The 18124-nt window shown below is 46.0% G+C and overlaps 1 protein-coding gene across 4 annotated transcripts in view; it reads left to right on the top strand.

Annotated features, from left to right (window-relative positions):
- SEMA6A (semaphorin 6A) overlaps positions 1 to 18124 on the top strand; it is a 208439-nt gene that overhangs the window by 108672 nt on the left and 81643 nt on the right. For all 4 annotated transcript variants that reach the window (XM_066613228.1, XM_066613226.1, XM_066613227.1 and 1 more), the window contains exon 3: positions 1868 to 1985. In XM_066613228.1, coding sequence (XP_066469325.1) covers positions 1868 to 1985 — 118 coding nt within the window. The remainder of the gene's footprint in view (positions 1 to 1867; positions 1986 to 18124) is intronic.

Below are 18124 nucleotides of genomic sequence, written 5' to 3'. Positions count from 1 at the left end.
TCCTGTAGAAACCCAACAAGACCTAAGTTGGAAGCCATAGTGAAGTCTCAAATTGAGCGGTGATATGTATATAACAGCCCTTGTTGCCACACTTATCATTGAACATTATAAATTTGAGCATGCAGTTAGGATATAGCAAGTGCATCTTCACATTGTTTCTCAAAAGTAGATTAGCTATGTACGCTGGATTGGTCCATGGATGACAATATGTGCTACGCAACTAAGCCAAAATGCTGACCTTTTCATCCTAGGCACCAACAATCCCATTATTAAAACTTTCCTGATAAATGAGTTTCGAATTAGGGTGTAAGAGAATTTTCCTTTGGTGATATAACTGGAAAGTTCTATTTGCACAATTATGTCTATTTGCCAATTAGAGTCAGAGAAGGAATTTTTCCCAGGTCACATTGTCTGGTCATCCTATAAAGAACTTTACTCAACTTTACTGTGTAACTCAACTCATTGTCTTGAACCACCTGGTTGTCTGCTAGTTGATTCCTTTTTCTCTGGCATGGTGTATCTGGTGTTCATATACTTCCTGGGTCAGAGATCTGCTTTTGCATGAAGGAGAAGTGAAAATGTACCCATCCCCTTCATCACATATCTGTTATCTGGTGCAAAGCAGATACTCCACATGTTGACTCTATTTGTGTGATTCTTCCCATTCAAAATAGAGTGGGTGGGAATTAAAGGTCTCCAAGCTGGTCTCTGCATGAAGCATTCCTATCATGTCCTGGATTACTTATGTGGCTGAGGGAAGGGACATGTTTTCACTCCTCTATGATGTAAAGAGGATCACTAGCCCCATAACTATGAATTGAGCTTTTTAATGCATAACCTCAGTTATTTTTAGGACACCTTTAATGGGCTGCTTCCTGCGCTTCTGAATCTCTACTTTAATACTAAATTGGAAGAGCAAGAAACAACATCCATTAAATAATAAACTGCCAGTGTTCAGTACTCCCTTTTTTGAGTTGCGTCACCTGGGCCAAGACCTTGTATCTTGCACTTTGCAACTTGTATTAACAGGGGTCATCATAATTGCTATGTGATTCATAGAGAATCCAAAGACTCCCTCCCCCCAAGAAAAGATTATATTTTTAGAGTGTAAATATCTATAGTAAATTACAGTTTTATTTTTATTAAATAATATATTGAAAATGGGAAGATACAGAATATCACAATTGATTCAAGTAGCAGTTTTCAATTTCTTACTTCTCTTTCAATCCACTCTGCATTTGAGGCCTTCTCTGATACTTCCAGAATGAAAAAGGAGGATGCATTGTACTCGCCATCAGCAGGCTGATAAAACAGTGACAAAAAATTAAAGTTCATTTAATTGCATCCCTCTGTTCCTAAAAATAGACGCAATTAGAATGTTATGCTCCTAATCATGCAGGCAACCTGTAGAGTTGCCAGTTTTGTGCCTTTAGCCCTTTGTTCTGAGCACCAGAGAACATGTCCACAGCATTAATTACTGGACTCCTATAAAATATCTTTGTGCTGACAGGTTATCTTTGGCAGGCAGAATCCAGCTATTTAGAACACTGAAAGAACTGAAAAGAAAGCCAGGTGTAAATGCTAAGTACTTGAAACGCCTGGAGCTTCTAGCAGCTTTTTGCTCTTAAAAAAAAAGAAAAGAAAGACATGTTCTTCATTATTCTAAGGATATAACAGGCTCCTTTATGACAGCTGGAAGCTAAGACCTTGATGAGCTATGTGATCTGCTGCTTTACTATTTCTGTGACAAGCTAGAGGCTGGGAGAGAAAAGCAGAGCAGTAGTTACAGAAGCCATCTAGCCGGTGTTAGCATATTTTCACTGAGTTACTCTAATTTGTTTTTTTCTCAATTGCCTCTTTTTCATAGATACAAAACAGTATCCGGTGTTTGTGGGTCACAAGCCAGGACACAACGCCCCACAAAGGCATAAATTGGACATCCAGCTGCTCATGATCATGGACAGAACCATTTATATTGCTGCTAGGTAAGTTACCTCTTACTTCCTCTCTCCTCACCTTAATAGCACAGGCTTCTTTGAGTTGGCCTCTGCCAAGTAATCAAGTTCCAATTATCACTTCGACTTATCTCCTGGTCAGTCAGAGGGCAGAGCCTTTCAACTCTGAACAGCTCAAGCAGGCACCTCATTAGTTGCTGCAGTGATTTTCCTGGGACATTCCAATCAAAGTTAACCTTTTATTCTCCTTCCTTCTGCTGCAGCCTGGTTCTGCTTTGCAAATGCTTGCAAAGCAGGTCTGTTTTTTGAAACTCCAGGATGGGATCCTCCTTCCCAGGCTACAATTCGGTGCACCATTACTTAAGAATTGCATTACCCATGGAAAGCAGTGGGTCTGCTTCTGACTAAAAAGGGTTGTAAATATCTCATCTTTCTGCTGTAAATTGAATTGCACACTCTCAGTTATGTGTTATACGTTGTATGTTTTATGTAGAGCTTCTGGCTTAACACTCCAGACACCTTAAAGGTGAATTTGATTCATGGTTCTCCTGCAGTGGTTCCCAAACTTTTTCACTGGCATATCCCTTGGCAGCCCATTTCCATAAATTGCACCCATCATATTAGCAAAATGTTTGTAATTAATAATGCAAGCCCTCATCTCCTCCATATGAAAGCCCAGACTTCATGTATTCATCACATATTTTCTCTTTTCATCTGTTTGAAGAAGACTCTGCCTTTGCACTGTTTTGTACCAGAAGTGTGCTGAGAAATTCTGGATGATTGATCACTTTCCATATTATGTTTCAGCTTTTTTACTGTGCTGGTTTTCAGTCACTGGTTCATAGATGAATTGATGATCAAAAACTAGCTATTGGTGGGGCTTTCACAGCCAACTAGCTACCTCCCTTCCTGCCTTGCTGGTACTTGCAAAGCTTTCCTGCCTTGCAAGGCATTCTGCAGCATGGCCTGCCTTTTTCTGCCATTATTTCATTCTTTTCAAGTACCCCTAAAGGTCCTATTGAGTGTCCCTGGGAGTACCTGAATACCAGGTTGGGAACCATTGTTTTACTGGTATGTAGTTTACAGTGCACTTACTCTGATAGTGTTTACAAAAAGGTGGTGAAGACCAGAATTTAAAAAGAATAAAAATGTTTGTTATGATCTTTTACTATGTTTTAAATAAATTAGAGACTCCAGTTCTTAGGTAACAATTAGTGGTAGGTTATTTTTCAGGATCTGGCCTGGGGTAAAATCAGACAAAACTATAGTCAGACACCCCCCTAAGTTTAACTCCCGACTTATCCGAGGGTGATAGAAAATTCTATGATTGTTGACTCAAAACCTGCCCTCATCTGTGGGGTCGACTTATGGGCGGGTGTCTGCGGTCGTTTTCTTTCATGTTAAAAAGGAAGAGTCTCTGCTATCTATCATGGCTATATACTACCTCCAGTTTCAAAGCCAGCATGCCTCTGAATGCCGGGTGCAGGGAAGAAATGATGGGAAAGGGATATCATCTTTGTGTGAGCTTCCCAGGCACACCTGGTGGGCCACTCTGGGAAACAGGATTCTGAACTAGATAGTCATCCTCTTAAGTTTTTATGTATCACTTGGTCTTCCAGAATTATGTGAATTGTCCTTTCACAAGTGAATCTTTGCCTACACCAGTCTCATGTCCTGTATTCACAAGCCCTTCACTCTAGGACAGGGGTCGGCAACCTTAAACATTCAAAGAGCCATTTGGACCCGTTTTCTGGAGAAAAGAAAACCTTGGGAGCCACAAAACTCTTTTGACATCTAAAATGAAGATAACACTGCATATATATTTTTTACCTTTATGATCTGCTGCAAGCTCCTCTTCCTGTGCTAACCAGACAATATACTTATTGTCAAGATAGATATATCTTGACTGAGGGCCCAATCCTATCTAACTTTCCAGCACTGATGCAGCCCAGAAGTAAGGACACAAATGTTCCCATACCTTGAGGAGGCCTCTGTGACTGACTCCCCACTACAAGATGCAGTGCATGCCCCATTAGGATGGCTGCACCGACACTGGGAAATTGGATAGGATTGGGCCCTGAGACGGCACTCTGAGGCACACACAGGATGACCAGATGTCATAACAATAAAAGAGGACAAGTCACCCCAAAATGTAGGATATTGAAAAAAATTATAGGACCACAAAATAAAAGCTAAAAACACTCATCTATATTGATTATATATTAATCAATATATAGATTATATATTTATTATATATTGTATTATTGATCTCATGTGCCTAATTTAAAATTACTTATTATTGAATTTAAAACTGTATTACATATAATTTATTAATTACAAGAGGGGATGCGTTGCCTGCTCACAGGGAAAAGCAGGACATTTAAGTTCTTTTCCAGGACATGGGGCTAAAAAATAGGACATGTCCTGGAAAAGGAGGACCTCTGGTCACCCTGGGCACACACTGGGATGGTGCATGCTAAGACGGCACCCTTGAATTTAGCACTCTTCATTTTCCCCAGGTCAACCCCCATCTTTCTTGCTCCTGAAAGAGCACCCCTTTCTAAGGCTCCCACAGCCCCATCTCTGACCTCCTGCTCCCCATGGCACCCCAGAAAAGCAAGGTAAAGATGGAATTACACAGGCAGCCCTTCCACAGCCTCCCTCTTTCCCACCCACCCACCCTTGCAAAGTCAACACCTCCCCTCTCCCACTGCTCTGCCTCACCTATTGCCCTACAAGACAAAAGTGAGGTCATCCCTGTTGCCTCACTGTGCCAAGCCCCACACCACAGCTGTGTGCACAGGAGATGCCCACAAGGGGAAAGCAGGCGCCTTCTGCCCTCTCCTGGGAGCTGCCCCTGCCTCCCCCCACCCAGGCAGCCCTGCCTGGGCTTCCCCTCCTGCCTCTGCGCCCCCCACCGACCCCCCACTGGAAGCCCACCCGCCTGACGCCCCCACCCCTTGCCAGCCACACTCAGGGTGGCAGGAAGCCAGGAGGGGAGCCTGGCTGCTGTCAGCCACACTCACCATATACACGATGTAGAGGGCGCACAGCGCATTACGGAAGCAGGCGAAGGCCCAGCACACCATCTTCCCAGGCAGGAGCGGCCAAGCCCCCCTTTCCCTTCCCCGCAGCACAAAACAATCTCCCGCTTCCCCCAAGGGGAAAGCAGCAGCAGCCCATCCTGCACAAAACAATCTCCCCCTCCGCCCAAGGGGAAAGCAGCAGCCACCCGTCCTGCCCCTTTAAATCCCAGCCTGCAGGAGCCAGAGCAGATGGCTGAAAGAGCCGCATGCGGCTCTAAAAACACAGGTTGCCGATCCCAGCTCTAGGAGCTAGCCTAAACATACCATCAAAATTGTAGCCATTTCTCCTTGTTGACTTTCCATCCCTATGTGTTTGATGTTCCACCACTTCTCATGTGGATACCCCTAATAAGAGGAAGAAAATTGCATTATTATTAATATTGTTAATAATATTGCATTAATATTGCAGGACCATATGTTCTTATTGCCAAATACTGGTGGCTTTGACCTTGTATATCTTTGGAAGTCTCTGTCAGAGAAGTGCTATTGCAGGTTACAGTGAGGTCATGGAAGACCTGCCCAGGTCTTGGAAGAGCTGCTACCAAGGGGAAGATCAGATAATGTGTAAACTGACTCTCTCGCACCGACCAGTATAAACACGAGACTTTGAAAGCTGCTAAACTCAGTTGCTGGAGGCACTGGAGCAAAACCCTCTATGGGGCCTTCTCTCCTAAGCTTTCCCGCAACATATGTTGTTAGCAGTTCCTTTGACCCCTACCCACATTGGTGAACAAGCAGTCAGCCTAGCCAGTTAACCCTCTTATGCACATGGACCCTCAACCAGTGCTGGAGCTGGCCAACCTCTCGGTCAGGCTCCTGCTTGAACAATAGAACCATATTTTTGGTACATGTTCCCTGGTCTAATGCAGGACAAGGCACAGGAGAAGAATTATTTTTCCTTCAAAACTGTTTCTGAAGTGAGTGGTGCTGTGCACATCAACAAGAGTCATTGGTGACAGCCTCTCTGCTGAAGGGATGTTCCATAAGAGTTTGCTTTTCAGTTGTAAAACTAATGTAGAGTATGAAAAGAGATTGGCCTATCTCCTTCTCTCCCCCCCCCCCACCTTTGTTTAGTTTGGACTTCTGTAAACCCCCGCTTCAAGGACTTGGTATCCCATTCAGAATGTGTTTCAATGGCAAAGGTTGTGTTATCTGTTCAGCTAGGGCTTAAAGTTGCAATGTCCTGACAACTGGGTGATACTGGCTGATGCCTTCAGCTGATGTACTAAGCCAGCGCACCCCACACAACTCAGCACTTGGAATATTGGACTCATTATATCTGTAAAGAGTTTTTTAAATTTTTGAGTACACAACCAGTTGCTTCTGTTGAAGAATAAACAAGACTAATTCACATTGTATGAGTACATATTTGAAGAATTAAACTTTAATGTTTCTGCACTATCTAGACATATTTTATAGTAAAGCAACTTCATTTATTTTAAGTTGGCAAGTTTGAATTTAATTAGTATTACAAACCCTCGTTCCTGAACAAACTTTCTTCTGTTGTGACCTCTTTGCTGTGCCACCTATTGGACTGCATCGTTTCAGGCCACAGTAAGGAATCTTCTAGGGCTCCGTAGTAGAACAGGCACAATTATAGACTAGATCTTCTTGTTCAGTAACATAGTAACATTGTTCAGAATTAGTTCTTACTGAAGCAGATCTACTTACCCAGTATTTATCAATATACTTGTTCGATTGTGAGTGAGCCAAAGTGTTCTCTTGGCTTGCCAGGAAAAATTCTCAACATGCTGTTTTGCCAAATCCCAATCCACTGGGCCTTGCAAGCCAGTCCAATCAGAGTTGCCAATAAGCCAAGTTCCAGTCCAATGGTCAGGTTCCAGGTAGGTCAGTCCAATCCGTCAGGGTATCCAAATCAAAGTCCAAAGCCAAGTCCAATCACAATCCAGTCTTTCCCAATTCCATAAACCAAGTCACCTCACCACATTCACTCCTCCTACAACCCACCATCCTTTCTATCTCAGGTGCTCCTTATATCCTGAGGGATCTCCTTTAGCCTCTAGTGGCTGCAGCTGTGCAGCACACCTCCAGCTACCACCTGGGCCTTAATCCTGCATTCACTTAGAGCAAGGGGCACTGTGGACACCACACCCTATCTCCTCGGTAATATCTTCCGCAATTCCAATACAATCCACCCCTTGGTGTCACAGTGGTTCCCTTGATCAATTGCTCTTTTTTCTTGGACCATCCACCCCTTGGTCTGTTTCATCTTTTCCATACCGGTTGCTGAAGCTCCCATACAGTCCAATCCATCCTGGTGCCCATTTGGTCTATTCCATGCCCCATCCCAGAGGGCAGCTTATCAATCCCAGTGGTCCTGCAGTTAAGTCCAGAGGCCATCCTATTAATTGCAGGCATGCTGGCTCCTCCACTTCCATCTGTTCCCCTCTCTCGGGCATCCCCAAAACTATGAGGCATTCCCATTCCATTTCTTGGGGAGTCTCTTTCAAACCCCCCTCCAGCAGCAAAGCCCATTTTATTCATCCTGCCAAGCCCCATTCTAGGAGGATAATGGCCCAAACTCTCCATGCCATGGAAAGGGCCTTCCATTCCTCCCATTTTGTTCATCCTAAAATCCAAGCCTTTCATACCCGTTGTTCCAGGTCCCAAGTTGCCTATCTCCAGGCCCTTGGTCAAGTTGTTTGCATTAATAGGTCTCCCTCCTGGTCCCAGCCCCATACCAATGCCCCCAAGTCCATGAGGAAGCTGCTGGGGTTGCTCTGGAGGGGAGCAGTCTCTGTTTGGTAAGGCTCGTTCATCCATCTTCACGTGCATCTGTCTACCAAACAGCAACTGTCCATTGAACATGGAGATGGCCTGGACAGCTTCAATTACTTGCTCAAAAGTCACAGTGCCGATCCCTCGACTTCTGCCATCTTTGTCTTTCAAAATGTCTGCACGGACAACCACACCAGCCATGCTGAACACATCCTTCAGTTTCTTCCAGCCAACTTTGTACTTCAAATTGGCCACAAACACAGTGCTTCCCAATCTACCAGTCTGAAAAGAGTCAAAGAGGCCCTCTTTGCTGCTCCTGCAGCCCCACCCCTTTATCTCTAGTCCAGACCGGCACTTCAGTTCAACCAGGTGTCCTGCCTGTGCCTTATACAGGCTCTCTGCAGCCTTTATATCTTTCTGGGCATTTGCAAAGGCCTTCACATATGTGAGATTCTTCTCTCTTTCAATGCAAATTAGCCCTTTTAACTTGGCAACTTCCTCCCTCAGAATTCTCTTTTCCACATCCTCCCCACCTGACCCCCTGAGCCTTTTCAGGGAAAGGATGCCATATTTAATGAGTCCACCCATATACTGCACCAGCTGGAAAATGGTCCAAAGAATGCTCAAAGTAGCCCAGACATTCCATAATAGGGCAGGAGCATTTGCTTTCCATACAGCAAGGTCCAGGGCCTCCCAGAACTGCCAGAGATCCATTTGCTTGCTCTCTTGTTACACAAGGGGATACTACTTCCCTTGGGCTTGTACCCCACTCCTGGTACCAATTGTTTTGCCAAATCCCAATCCACTGGGCCTTGCAAGCCAGTCCAATCAGAGTTGCCAATAAGCCAAGTTCCAGTCCAATGGTCAGGTTCCAGGTAGGTCAGTCCAATCCGTCAGGGTATCCAAATCAAAGTCCAAAGCCAAGTCCAATCACAATCCAGTCTTTCCCAATTCCATAAACCAAGTCACCTCACCACATTCACTCCTCCTACAACCCACCATCCTTTCTATCTCAGGTGCTCCTTATATCCTGAGGGATCTCCTTTAGCCTCTAGTGGCTGCAGCTGTGCAGCACACCTCCAGCTACCACCTGGGCCTTAATCCTGCATTCACTTAGAGCAAGGGGCACTGTGGACACCACACCCTATCTCCTCGGTAATATCTTCCGCAATTCCAATACACATGCCTGCACAAGGACCAGTTTTATATGACCATCTGGACAAGTGGCAGCCTCTTGAAATAACTGTTCATTGGCTTTCTGCCACAGAGAAACTGTTTTGTGCACAAACTCCTTGCCACATGCACAACATTTCACCTCTAATCTACATCTGAAGTGATTTGAAGTTACATGCCGACACCTTGTGTCTGATGATACCTTCTTGTAACCAGTTTGCAGAGTGTACGGGCACCACATTCTGTGACTTCAAGGGGATTTTTGGCTGTGGGTACCTTCTAAACTTCATGCTGGAATACAGGGGAGGGCAAACTTTCAACTTTAGGAATCCTGGACCTTTATCAATTGTTTAGGAGAGAGAATTTCAGCAGGTGCAGCTTGTCATCTGTGAGATGACACTGCACCTGCTAAAATTCCCTCTTCCTTACAATTGTTACAAATCCAGGATCCCTAAAGTTGAAGGTTTGCTGACCCCTGCTCTGATAGATTATGAAATTGCCACTTCTTCCAAAGCTAAAAATTAGTCACTGTTCGACTGGCATGTATTGATTAATATTTGACTGTGCAAAAATAAACATTGCCTTTTAATTAGAATTGATGCCAGGCTTTAAAGTCAAATAAAACAAAATAAAGTAAAACTTGTTTGGGGCAACTTGTAATTGGTTGATGTGGCAATTTTAGCTGCAATCATTAAATTACATCATTCAGAGCACTATCATTAAAACATGTAGGTTTATCCCAGAACTAGTATAGAAACTGTGGATTGCTGCAGGAACTTCTGTATGTCTCAGATCCCTGAAGATACTACAATGCCTGATTAAAACTTGTCACGTGGTCTTGTCATACATTGTTTGGTTTGTTGCAAATGCTGTCGTACCATAGCTCACCAGAAAATCAGTCCATCAATTAAGGCTGAACAAACCAAGACAGCACTCTTACAGCCCAATCCTACTTTCATGCCCCAGGAGTCAGCAGGTGCGCCCCTTGGGGTGAGGCCAAGGGTCCTCCAGGGTCCCTTATGGCCTTTTTCCAGGGTCTCACCCTAATGTGGCAGCAGTGGAGTCCTCAGACTCGCTCAGGGGGAAGGCATTGCGGCAGGGATGGGCAAGTCAGGTGTTGCTTGACTCAAGTCGAGTAATGAGTCTGCACCCCTGTGACTCGATGAAAAAACAAGTCATAATGGGGTCTCTTTCTGAGTCATCCAGAGCGTTTTCGCGATTTGAAAAGACTTGAGTCATGGGTCTTTTGCTTTAAAAAGCAAGCAGCAATTCCATGGCTAAAAACAGAGCTGTTGCCAGGGTGTACGTATACATATGTGTGCCAGAGTTCTCTTTAACCACTCCCCTGCTGATCCCATCCCATCTGTAAACAGGGCAGGAGGGGGTGGGACGGACCGCGTGGTAGCGGGACAGAACTGACAAGAGGGAGGAGGGTCACATGCAGCAGCTGTGGGGCTTACCAGGATGACCCAATCCTTTGCAGATCTACTCAGAAGTAGTCCCATTTGCACTGGTCATTCAATGAGGCTTTTTAAATCCCAAGTAGCAGTGGAACTCACAGCAGCCATGTGGTTGGAGAATGTGAATTCTACGAACCTTCCCCCCCCCCCCACTTACCCATCTCCTTCTTTCCTGGGTTTCTCCAGCCATTTCCAAGGCAAGAACCCCTTTGGGCTCCTCCATCTACCCTCCCTCATCCAAAGAAACAAATCTGACCACCCATCCTTCATCCAGTGATCATCAGTTCCTTCAGAGTTGGGCAAGAGAGCCCTCTTGCACCTTCCCCCCTTGCTCAGATGGGAAAGCAAACATTAACCCTTCCCTGCCTCGTGGCTGGAACCTCTCTGCTGCTTGCCTGGTCTGAGTGATGGACCGATGAGATCTTTCACACGCTGAAAAAAGTAAGCAAGCACACTGACGCAGACTTGAGACATACAAAATTATGCAGGGGATGGACAGAGTGGATAGGGAGATGCTCTTTACACTCTCACATAATACCAGAACCAGGGGACATCCACTAAAATTGAGTGTTGGGCGGGTTAGGACAGACAAAAGAAAATATTTCTTTACTCAGCGCGTGGTCGGTCTGTGGAACTCCTTGCCACAGGATGTGGTGCTGGCGTCTAGCCTAGACGCCTTTAAAAGGGGATTGGACAAGTTTCTGGAAAAAATCCATTATGGGGTACAAGCCATGATGTGTATGCGCAACCTCCTGATTTTAGGAATGGGTTAAGTCAGAATGCCAGATGTAGGGGAGAGCACCAGGATGAGGTCTCTTGTTATCTGGTGTGCTCCCTGGGGCATTTGGTGGGCCGCTGTGAGATACAGGAAGCTGGACTAGATGGGCCTATGGCCTGATCCAGTGGGGCTGTTCTTATGTTCTTATGTTCTTACTTGAATTTGCATGCATATGGACCAAGTGCCTAGTCAGTGGCCTCAGACTTGAGTCAATTCCCAAGTCATCGGCACAGCGGACTCAAGTTACACAAGTCAGCAAAAAATGCTGATTTTCACAGCTTGGACTCAAATTACCTGACTCAGTTACCATCCCCAGATTGCGGCACCCTTGCCCTCCTTCCTGACACTGTGGCTGAATTTAGGGTCACTGATGGGCTGCTGTTAGCAGCACAGCCTCCTGTCTCTCCATGCAGGTTTCAGGCCATCATCACAGGCCTCCTCTACTTTATGGGCCTCCATGGCCCCGCCAAAGCTGCAACCTTCCCCCAGGCACTGTCTGAAAGAGCAACTGGAACTGCGGGCCCATTCCTTCCCTGTTGGCTAGTGGCAACTGCTTGTGTCTCAGCCACCTTCTCCTGGCAGCTTGCCCCCTTGATTACTTCCCTTATCCCCTGCAGGCCAGTGATCTTGATGGCCTTCCCACTCAGGGGCTGCCCTCCCCGTGTCCCCCAGCGGTGTCCTTGCTGGCGCTCGGCATTTGCAGGTGGGTGGTGGGTTGCAGGGTGAGGCCTCTACATGGAGGATAGTTGTTGGGCAGCTGGGATACCTGGTCAGCTCGCTACATAGGCAGAGCCTGCAAGGAGTCGTGGCAAGGTCCTGCCCACCCTGTCCCATTGCTCACCTTCCCTGTGCCTCTTATCCCTGTGCCTTCGCCACCTGGTGAGTCGGGGCCCTGGCCAGTCCCCAACGCCTGTATAGAATTGAGTTGCCAGCCACAGCACTTAGCGACAGCAGAATGAAATTCTGTTTTCGCAGAATGGCCATCCACAGCGCACAGAGTGTTCCATCTGTGGCCATCCATTCTTGGACGCTGCCATAACCACCACAGCAGATAAGGCAACAGTGGGTGTGGGAAGGGGTGAAACTGAGCAGGAAGGGGGGAGGAACAGGAGGGGGAGGCTGCAGGAGGTGGTGGAGGCAGTGGCAATGGCATGTGCTAGACCAGGGGTGCTCAATAAGTCAATCCCGATCTACCAGTCGATCACCAGGCAAAATGAGTAGATTGCAGGCTTCTCTCCCGTCCACGCATTCCTGGGAGTGAGCCCCGCCCTGGGAGTGAAGCATCCCTGGGAGTGAGCCCCGCCCTGGGAGTGAGCTCCTGTCCACGCATCCCTGGGAGTGAGCCCCGTTGACTCTACTGGGGTGACTCGTGAGTAGGCCTGGAGAGGAGCCGCTGGCAGGCTTCTTTCCTGTCCACGCATCCCTGGGAGTGAGCCCCGTTGACTCTTCTGGGGATGACTTACCTTTCCCCTGTTTTTGCACTGGTATGTATGGAGACCTGCCCCCCCCAACTTCCATCTGTTGGTTCTGTGTGCAAGGGGTTTTGCACTGGTCTTGCTGTGATGTCTATATAGAGATATTCCCTCCCCCACATCTTTCCCCTGTTTTTGCACTGGTCTGTATAGAGATCTGCTCCCCCCCCCCCACTTGTATTGGAATCGAGGAAGATCTGGTGAGGAGGTAGGCTGTGGTGTCAGCAGTGGCCCCTTTAAGGGTAAGGCCTGGGCATCCAGCAGAGTGTGCTGCACAGCTGCAGCCACTTGAAGGCAATAGGGCCCTCAGGGATATAAGAGCACCTGAGGCAGGAAGGGCTCAACTTATTTATGTGAGTCAGCCTTTTCCTACAGGAAGATCTTTAAGTCCAAGTACCATTCCACCATGACTGAAGAACATTTGGAAGTGTGCTTGAAGCTGGCTGTCAGCAGCTACTGTCCAGGCTATGCATCCTTGGCTGATTCACTTCAGTGCAAGTCATCAAAGTAAACTCAAGTAATTACAAAAAATGTTTATAGTTAATTATGTTGTGTTGTGCAATATTGGCTCATGTGGTTATGCAAGGTACACCAACATACATTGTACACATAAATGTTATGTTATGATGGTGCGAACATTGTAAAAAAACTCTGGTAGATCTCCGGGCCTTGCTGGGTTTCAAAGTACCTCTCGAGCCAAAAAAGTGTGAGCATCCCTGTGCTAGACCCTATCCTCTTTGTCAGCAGCCTCCCCATCCCCTTTCTCTCCTTAGGCTTGCCCCAGTTACAAAGCTGGCCCAGGTTCATGTAGAACCGTTATGGAGCAGGAGGCATAAGGGGATTTAAATCTCCTCCCCTCCCCAGATACAGCATGCTCCTTTTTGGTGCAGCTGCACCAGCAGGGGGAAGGGGAAGGATAGGATTGGGCTCCAAGTCAGCCATAAGCCAAAGATCTAGCATAATTACAGTGGCTCAGAGACAAAGCTATAGCCAGGGGTTCCCCAATTTGAATGACATTTCTGGCACATTGTGGCCTTACTTCCCTGTGACTTCCCTGTCAACCCCAACTGCAGTACAGAAATAACATCTTACTGAGCTGTTAGTAATCACTACATCAAGATAACACACAGAAGTGCTTCTGTGCCCTCGATAAATGCCAAATATTATTCTTGAGAATGAATCAAATACTTAAGAATGTGAAAGTGCAAATATTGTCTATGCACTGAAAAACCTTGTTAGTTTCATGTCTGCTGAAGAATAAATACTAAAGTCATTCCAACTCTTACAAGTACAGAGACATCACTGAAATCACACAAAAACTGTTTCATTCCAAATGTCACTTAAAATTTCTTACTGAGCTATGAACCTGTGTGACAAGTGAAAATGCAAAGGTCACTTTTATCTTTAGGTGATAAATTCTACAAAGTGAGTCATATCCTCATATCATTACTGTGAATGAAAATTTAGATTACAACTCTGCTTCTTCTTTGGTGGTTGCAGTATAAAACCAGGTACAGTGGCAAACATGAATCCAATCAGAGGTGTTTATCAAACAGCTTCGTAAAGGCATTAATTGAAACTGTTCTTGGCATAAATCCCTGAGCTACGATATCAGATGTTCCTTTCTGAGCTGTTGTTTTTAAGTAGCCTAAATATAGTGATGTTAAGTATACATTTGTACCCAATTACCTTAAAACAATAAAAGCAAATGACTAACATTTGTTGAGAAAATCCAGTTTGCTTGGGAAGTAATTCTCTGGAAGTTTCTTGGATTTCAGGAAAAAACATCAGAGACCAGAAATAAATAAATTATACATTTATAAATTGTAAATTTATAATGTTCTTTGTTGCCAAAGGACAGAAGAAATGACATGTTCAAATGGAATATTTCCCTGGATATTTATACATTATATTAGTAGTGCACCTCCTTTGTGTGTAGAAGTTCTGAGTTTCAATCACTGGAATCTCTAGGTAGGATTAGAAAAGCCCCTGTCTGGCAACCCAATCCAGTTGGGCTTACCACCCACACTCTAGCCTCACTGCTGGCTCCGGGTGTTGTAAAAAGTGCATGAGGCACTCTGGTGCTGTCGGTAAGGCTGTAGCACTCACAGTGAGGCCATTGCCAGTTGGTGCTGGGCCTCAGAAATACAAAAGACATACAAAATTATGAATGAGAAGGATAAAGTGGATAGAGAGATGCTCTTTACACTCTCACATAACACCAGAACCAGGGGACATCCACTAAAATTTAGTGTTGGGAGAGTTAGGACAGACAAAAGAAAATATTTCTTTACTCAGCGTGTGATCAGTCTGTGGAACTCCTTGCCACAGGATGTGGTGATGGCATCTGTCCTGGATGCCTTTAAAAGGGGATTGGACAAGTTTCTGGAGGAAAAATCTGTTATGGGTTACAAGCCATGATGAGTATGTGCAACCTCCTGATTTTAGAAATGGGCTATGTCAGATGCAAAGGAGGGCCCCAGGATGAGGTCTCTTGCTATCTGGTGTGCTCCCTGGGGTATTTGGTGGGCCGCTGTGAGATACAGGAAGCTGGACTAGATGGGCCTATGGTCTGAACCAGTGTGGCTGTTCTTATGTTTCTTATGTTTTTCAGTGATGAGAAAGCACTCGAGAGAGTGCTGGGCAGTGAGTATCACCACCAGTCGGTGGTGAGGCTTTTTGGGGCAAAGGGAGGATTGGGCCCAGTGGCGTTGCTAGGAGGGTGCGGGCCGCACCAGGTGATGCGCAAGGGGGGTGATGCACACTGGGGGGGTGCGCTAAAATTGCAGTTTTAGGAGTAACCCCGTCATGCCATACACCGGAATGTCCTGCAGAACCCAATGCAAAAAACCAGAGTGGAATAGTTAGAACATAAGAACATAAGAACAGCCCCACTGGATCAGGCCATAGGCCCATCTAGTCCAGCTTCCTGTATCTCACAGCGGCCCACCAAATGCCCCAGGGAGCACACCAGATAACAAGAGACCTCATCCTGGTGCCCTCCCCTGCATCTGGCATTCTGACATAACCCATTCCTAAAATCAGGTGGTTGCGCATACACATCATGGCTTGTACCCCATAATGGATTTTTCCTCCAGAAACTTGTCCAATCCCCTTTTAAAGGCGTCTAGGCTAGACGCCAGCACCACATCCTGTGGCAAGGAGTTCCACAGACCAACCACACGCTGAGTAAAGAAATATTTTCTTTTGTCTGTCCTAACCCGCCCAACACTCAATTTTAGTGGATGTCCCCTAGTTCTGGTATTATGTGAGAGTGTAAAGAGCATCTCCCTATCCACTCTGTCCAACCGCTGCATAATTTTGTATGTCTCAATCATGTCCCCCCTCAGGCGTCTCTTTTCTAGGCTGAAGAGGCCCAAACGCCATAGCCTTTCCTCATAAGGAAGGTGCCCCAGCCCCATAATCATCTTAGTCGCTCTCTTTTGCACCTTTTCCATTTCCACTATGTCTTTTTTGAGGTGCGGTGACCAGAACTGGACACAATACTCCAGGTGTGGCCTTACCATAGATTTGTACAACGGCATTATAATACTAGCCATTTTGTTCTCAATACCCTTCCTAATGATCCCATGCATAGAATTGGCCTTCTTCACTGCCGCCGCACATTGGGTCGACACTTTCATCAACCTGTCCACCACCACCCCATGATCTCTCTCCTGATCTGTCACAGACAGCTCAGAACCCATCAGCCTATATCTAAAGTTTTGATTTTTTGCCCCAATGTGCATGACTTTACACTTACTGACATTGAAGCGCATCTGCCATTTTGCTGCCCATTCTGCCAGTCTGGAGAGATCCTTCTGGAGCTCCTCACAATCACTTCTGGTCTTCACCACTTGGAAAAGTTTGGTGTCATCTGCAAACTTAGCCACTTCACTGCTCAACCCTGTCTCCAGGTCATTTATGAAGAGGTTGAAAAGCACCGGTCCCAGGACAGATCCTTGGGGCACACCGCTTTTCACCTCTCTCCATTGTGAAAATTGCCCATTGACACCCACTCTCTGCTTCCTGGCCTCCAACCAGTTCTCAATCCACGAGAGGACCTGTCCTCTAATTCCCTGACTGTGGAGTTTTTTCAGTAACCTTTGGTGAGGGACCGTGTCAAACGCCTTCTGAAAGTCCAGATATATAATGTCCACGGGTTCTCCCGCATCCACATGCCTGTTGACCTTTTCAAAGAATTCTATAAGGTTTGTGAGGCAAGACTTACCCTTACAGAAGCCATGCTGACTCTCCCTCAGCAAGGCCTGTTCGTCTATGTGTTTTGAGATCCTATCTTTGATGAGGCATTCCACCATCTTACCCAGAATGGATGTTAGGCTGACCAGCCTATAGTTTCCCGGGTCCCCCCTCTTTCCCTTTTTAAAAATAGGCATGACATTTGCTATCCTCCAATCTTCTGGCACCGTGGCCGTTTTGAGGGACAAGCTGCATACCTTAGTCAAGAGATCTGCAACTTCATTCTTCAATTCCTTAATAACTCTTGGGTGGATGCCATCAGGGCCCGGTGACTTATTGATCTTTAATTTATCAATGAGGTCTGAAACATCTTCTCTTTTAACCTCTATCTGACTTAACTCCTCGATCAGGAGGGGCCGTTCGGGCAGCGGTATCAGCCCGAGGTCTTCTGCTGTGAAGACAGATGCAAAGAACTCATTTAATTTCTCTGCCATCTCTAAGTCTCCTTTTATCTCCCCTTTCCCTCCCTCACCATCCAGAGGGCCAACCGCTTCTCTGGCGGGTTTCCTGCTTCTAACATATTTGAAGAAGCTTTTATTATTCCCCTTAATGTTGCTGGCCATGCGTTCCTCATAGTCTTGCTTGGCCTCCCGTATCACCTTCTTACATTTCTTTTGCCACAGTTTATGTTCCTTTTTATTCTCCTCATTAGGGCAAGACTTCCATTTACGGAAGGAAGCTTCCTTGCCCTTCACAGCCTCTCTAACTTGGCTGGTTAGCCATGCGGGCACTCTCCTGGATTTAGTGGAACCCTTCTTTCTTTGTGGTATACACCTCTGCTGGGCCTCTATTACTGTTGTTTTAAGCAGCTCCATGCACTCTGGAGAGATTGGACTCTTTTTACCCTCCCTTTCAACCTCCTTCTAACCAGCCTCCTCATTTGGGGGAAGTCTGCCCGTCGGAAGTCAAGGGTTTTTGTTAGAGATTTGCCTGGTATTCTTCCCCCAATGTGCATGTCAAAACGGATCGCAGCATGATCACTGTTCCCCAATGGCTCAGTAACGTTTACATCTCTAACCAGGTCCTGCATACTGCACAATATTAAATCCAGAGTCACCTGTCCTCTGGTGGGCTCCATGACTAGCTGCTCTAAGCCACAGTCATTTAGCACATCAAGAAATCCGGTTTCCTTATCGTGACCAGAACACAAATTGACCCAGTTAATATGAGGATAATTGAAGTCCCCCATGATTACAACCCT

This window comes from Tiliqua scincoides, chromosome 2 (genome assembly GCF_035046505.1).
Source record: "Tiliqua scincoides isolate rTilSci1 chromosome 2, rTilSci1.hap2, whole genome shotgun sequence".
NCBI classification, from domain to species: Eukaryota; Metazoa; Chordata; class Lepidosauria; order Squamata; family Scincidae; genus Tiliqua; species Tiliqua scincoides.
This window is presented reverse-complemented; position numbering and strand designations above follow the sequence as displayed.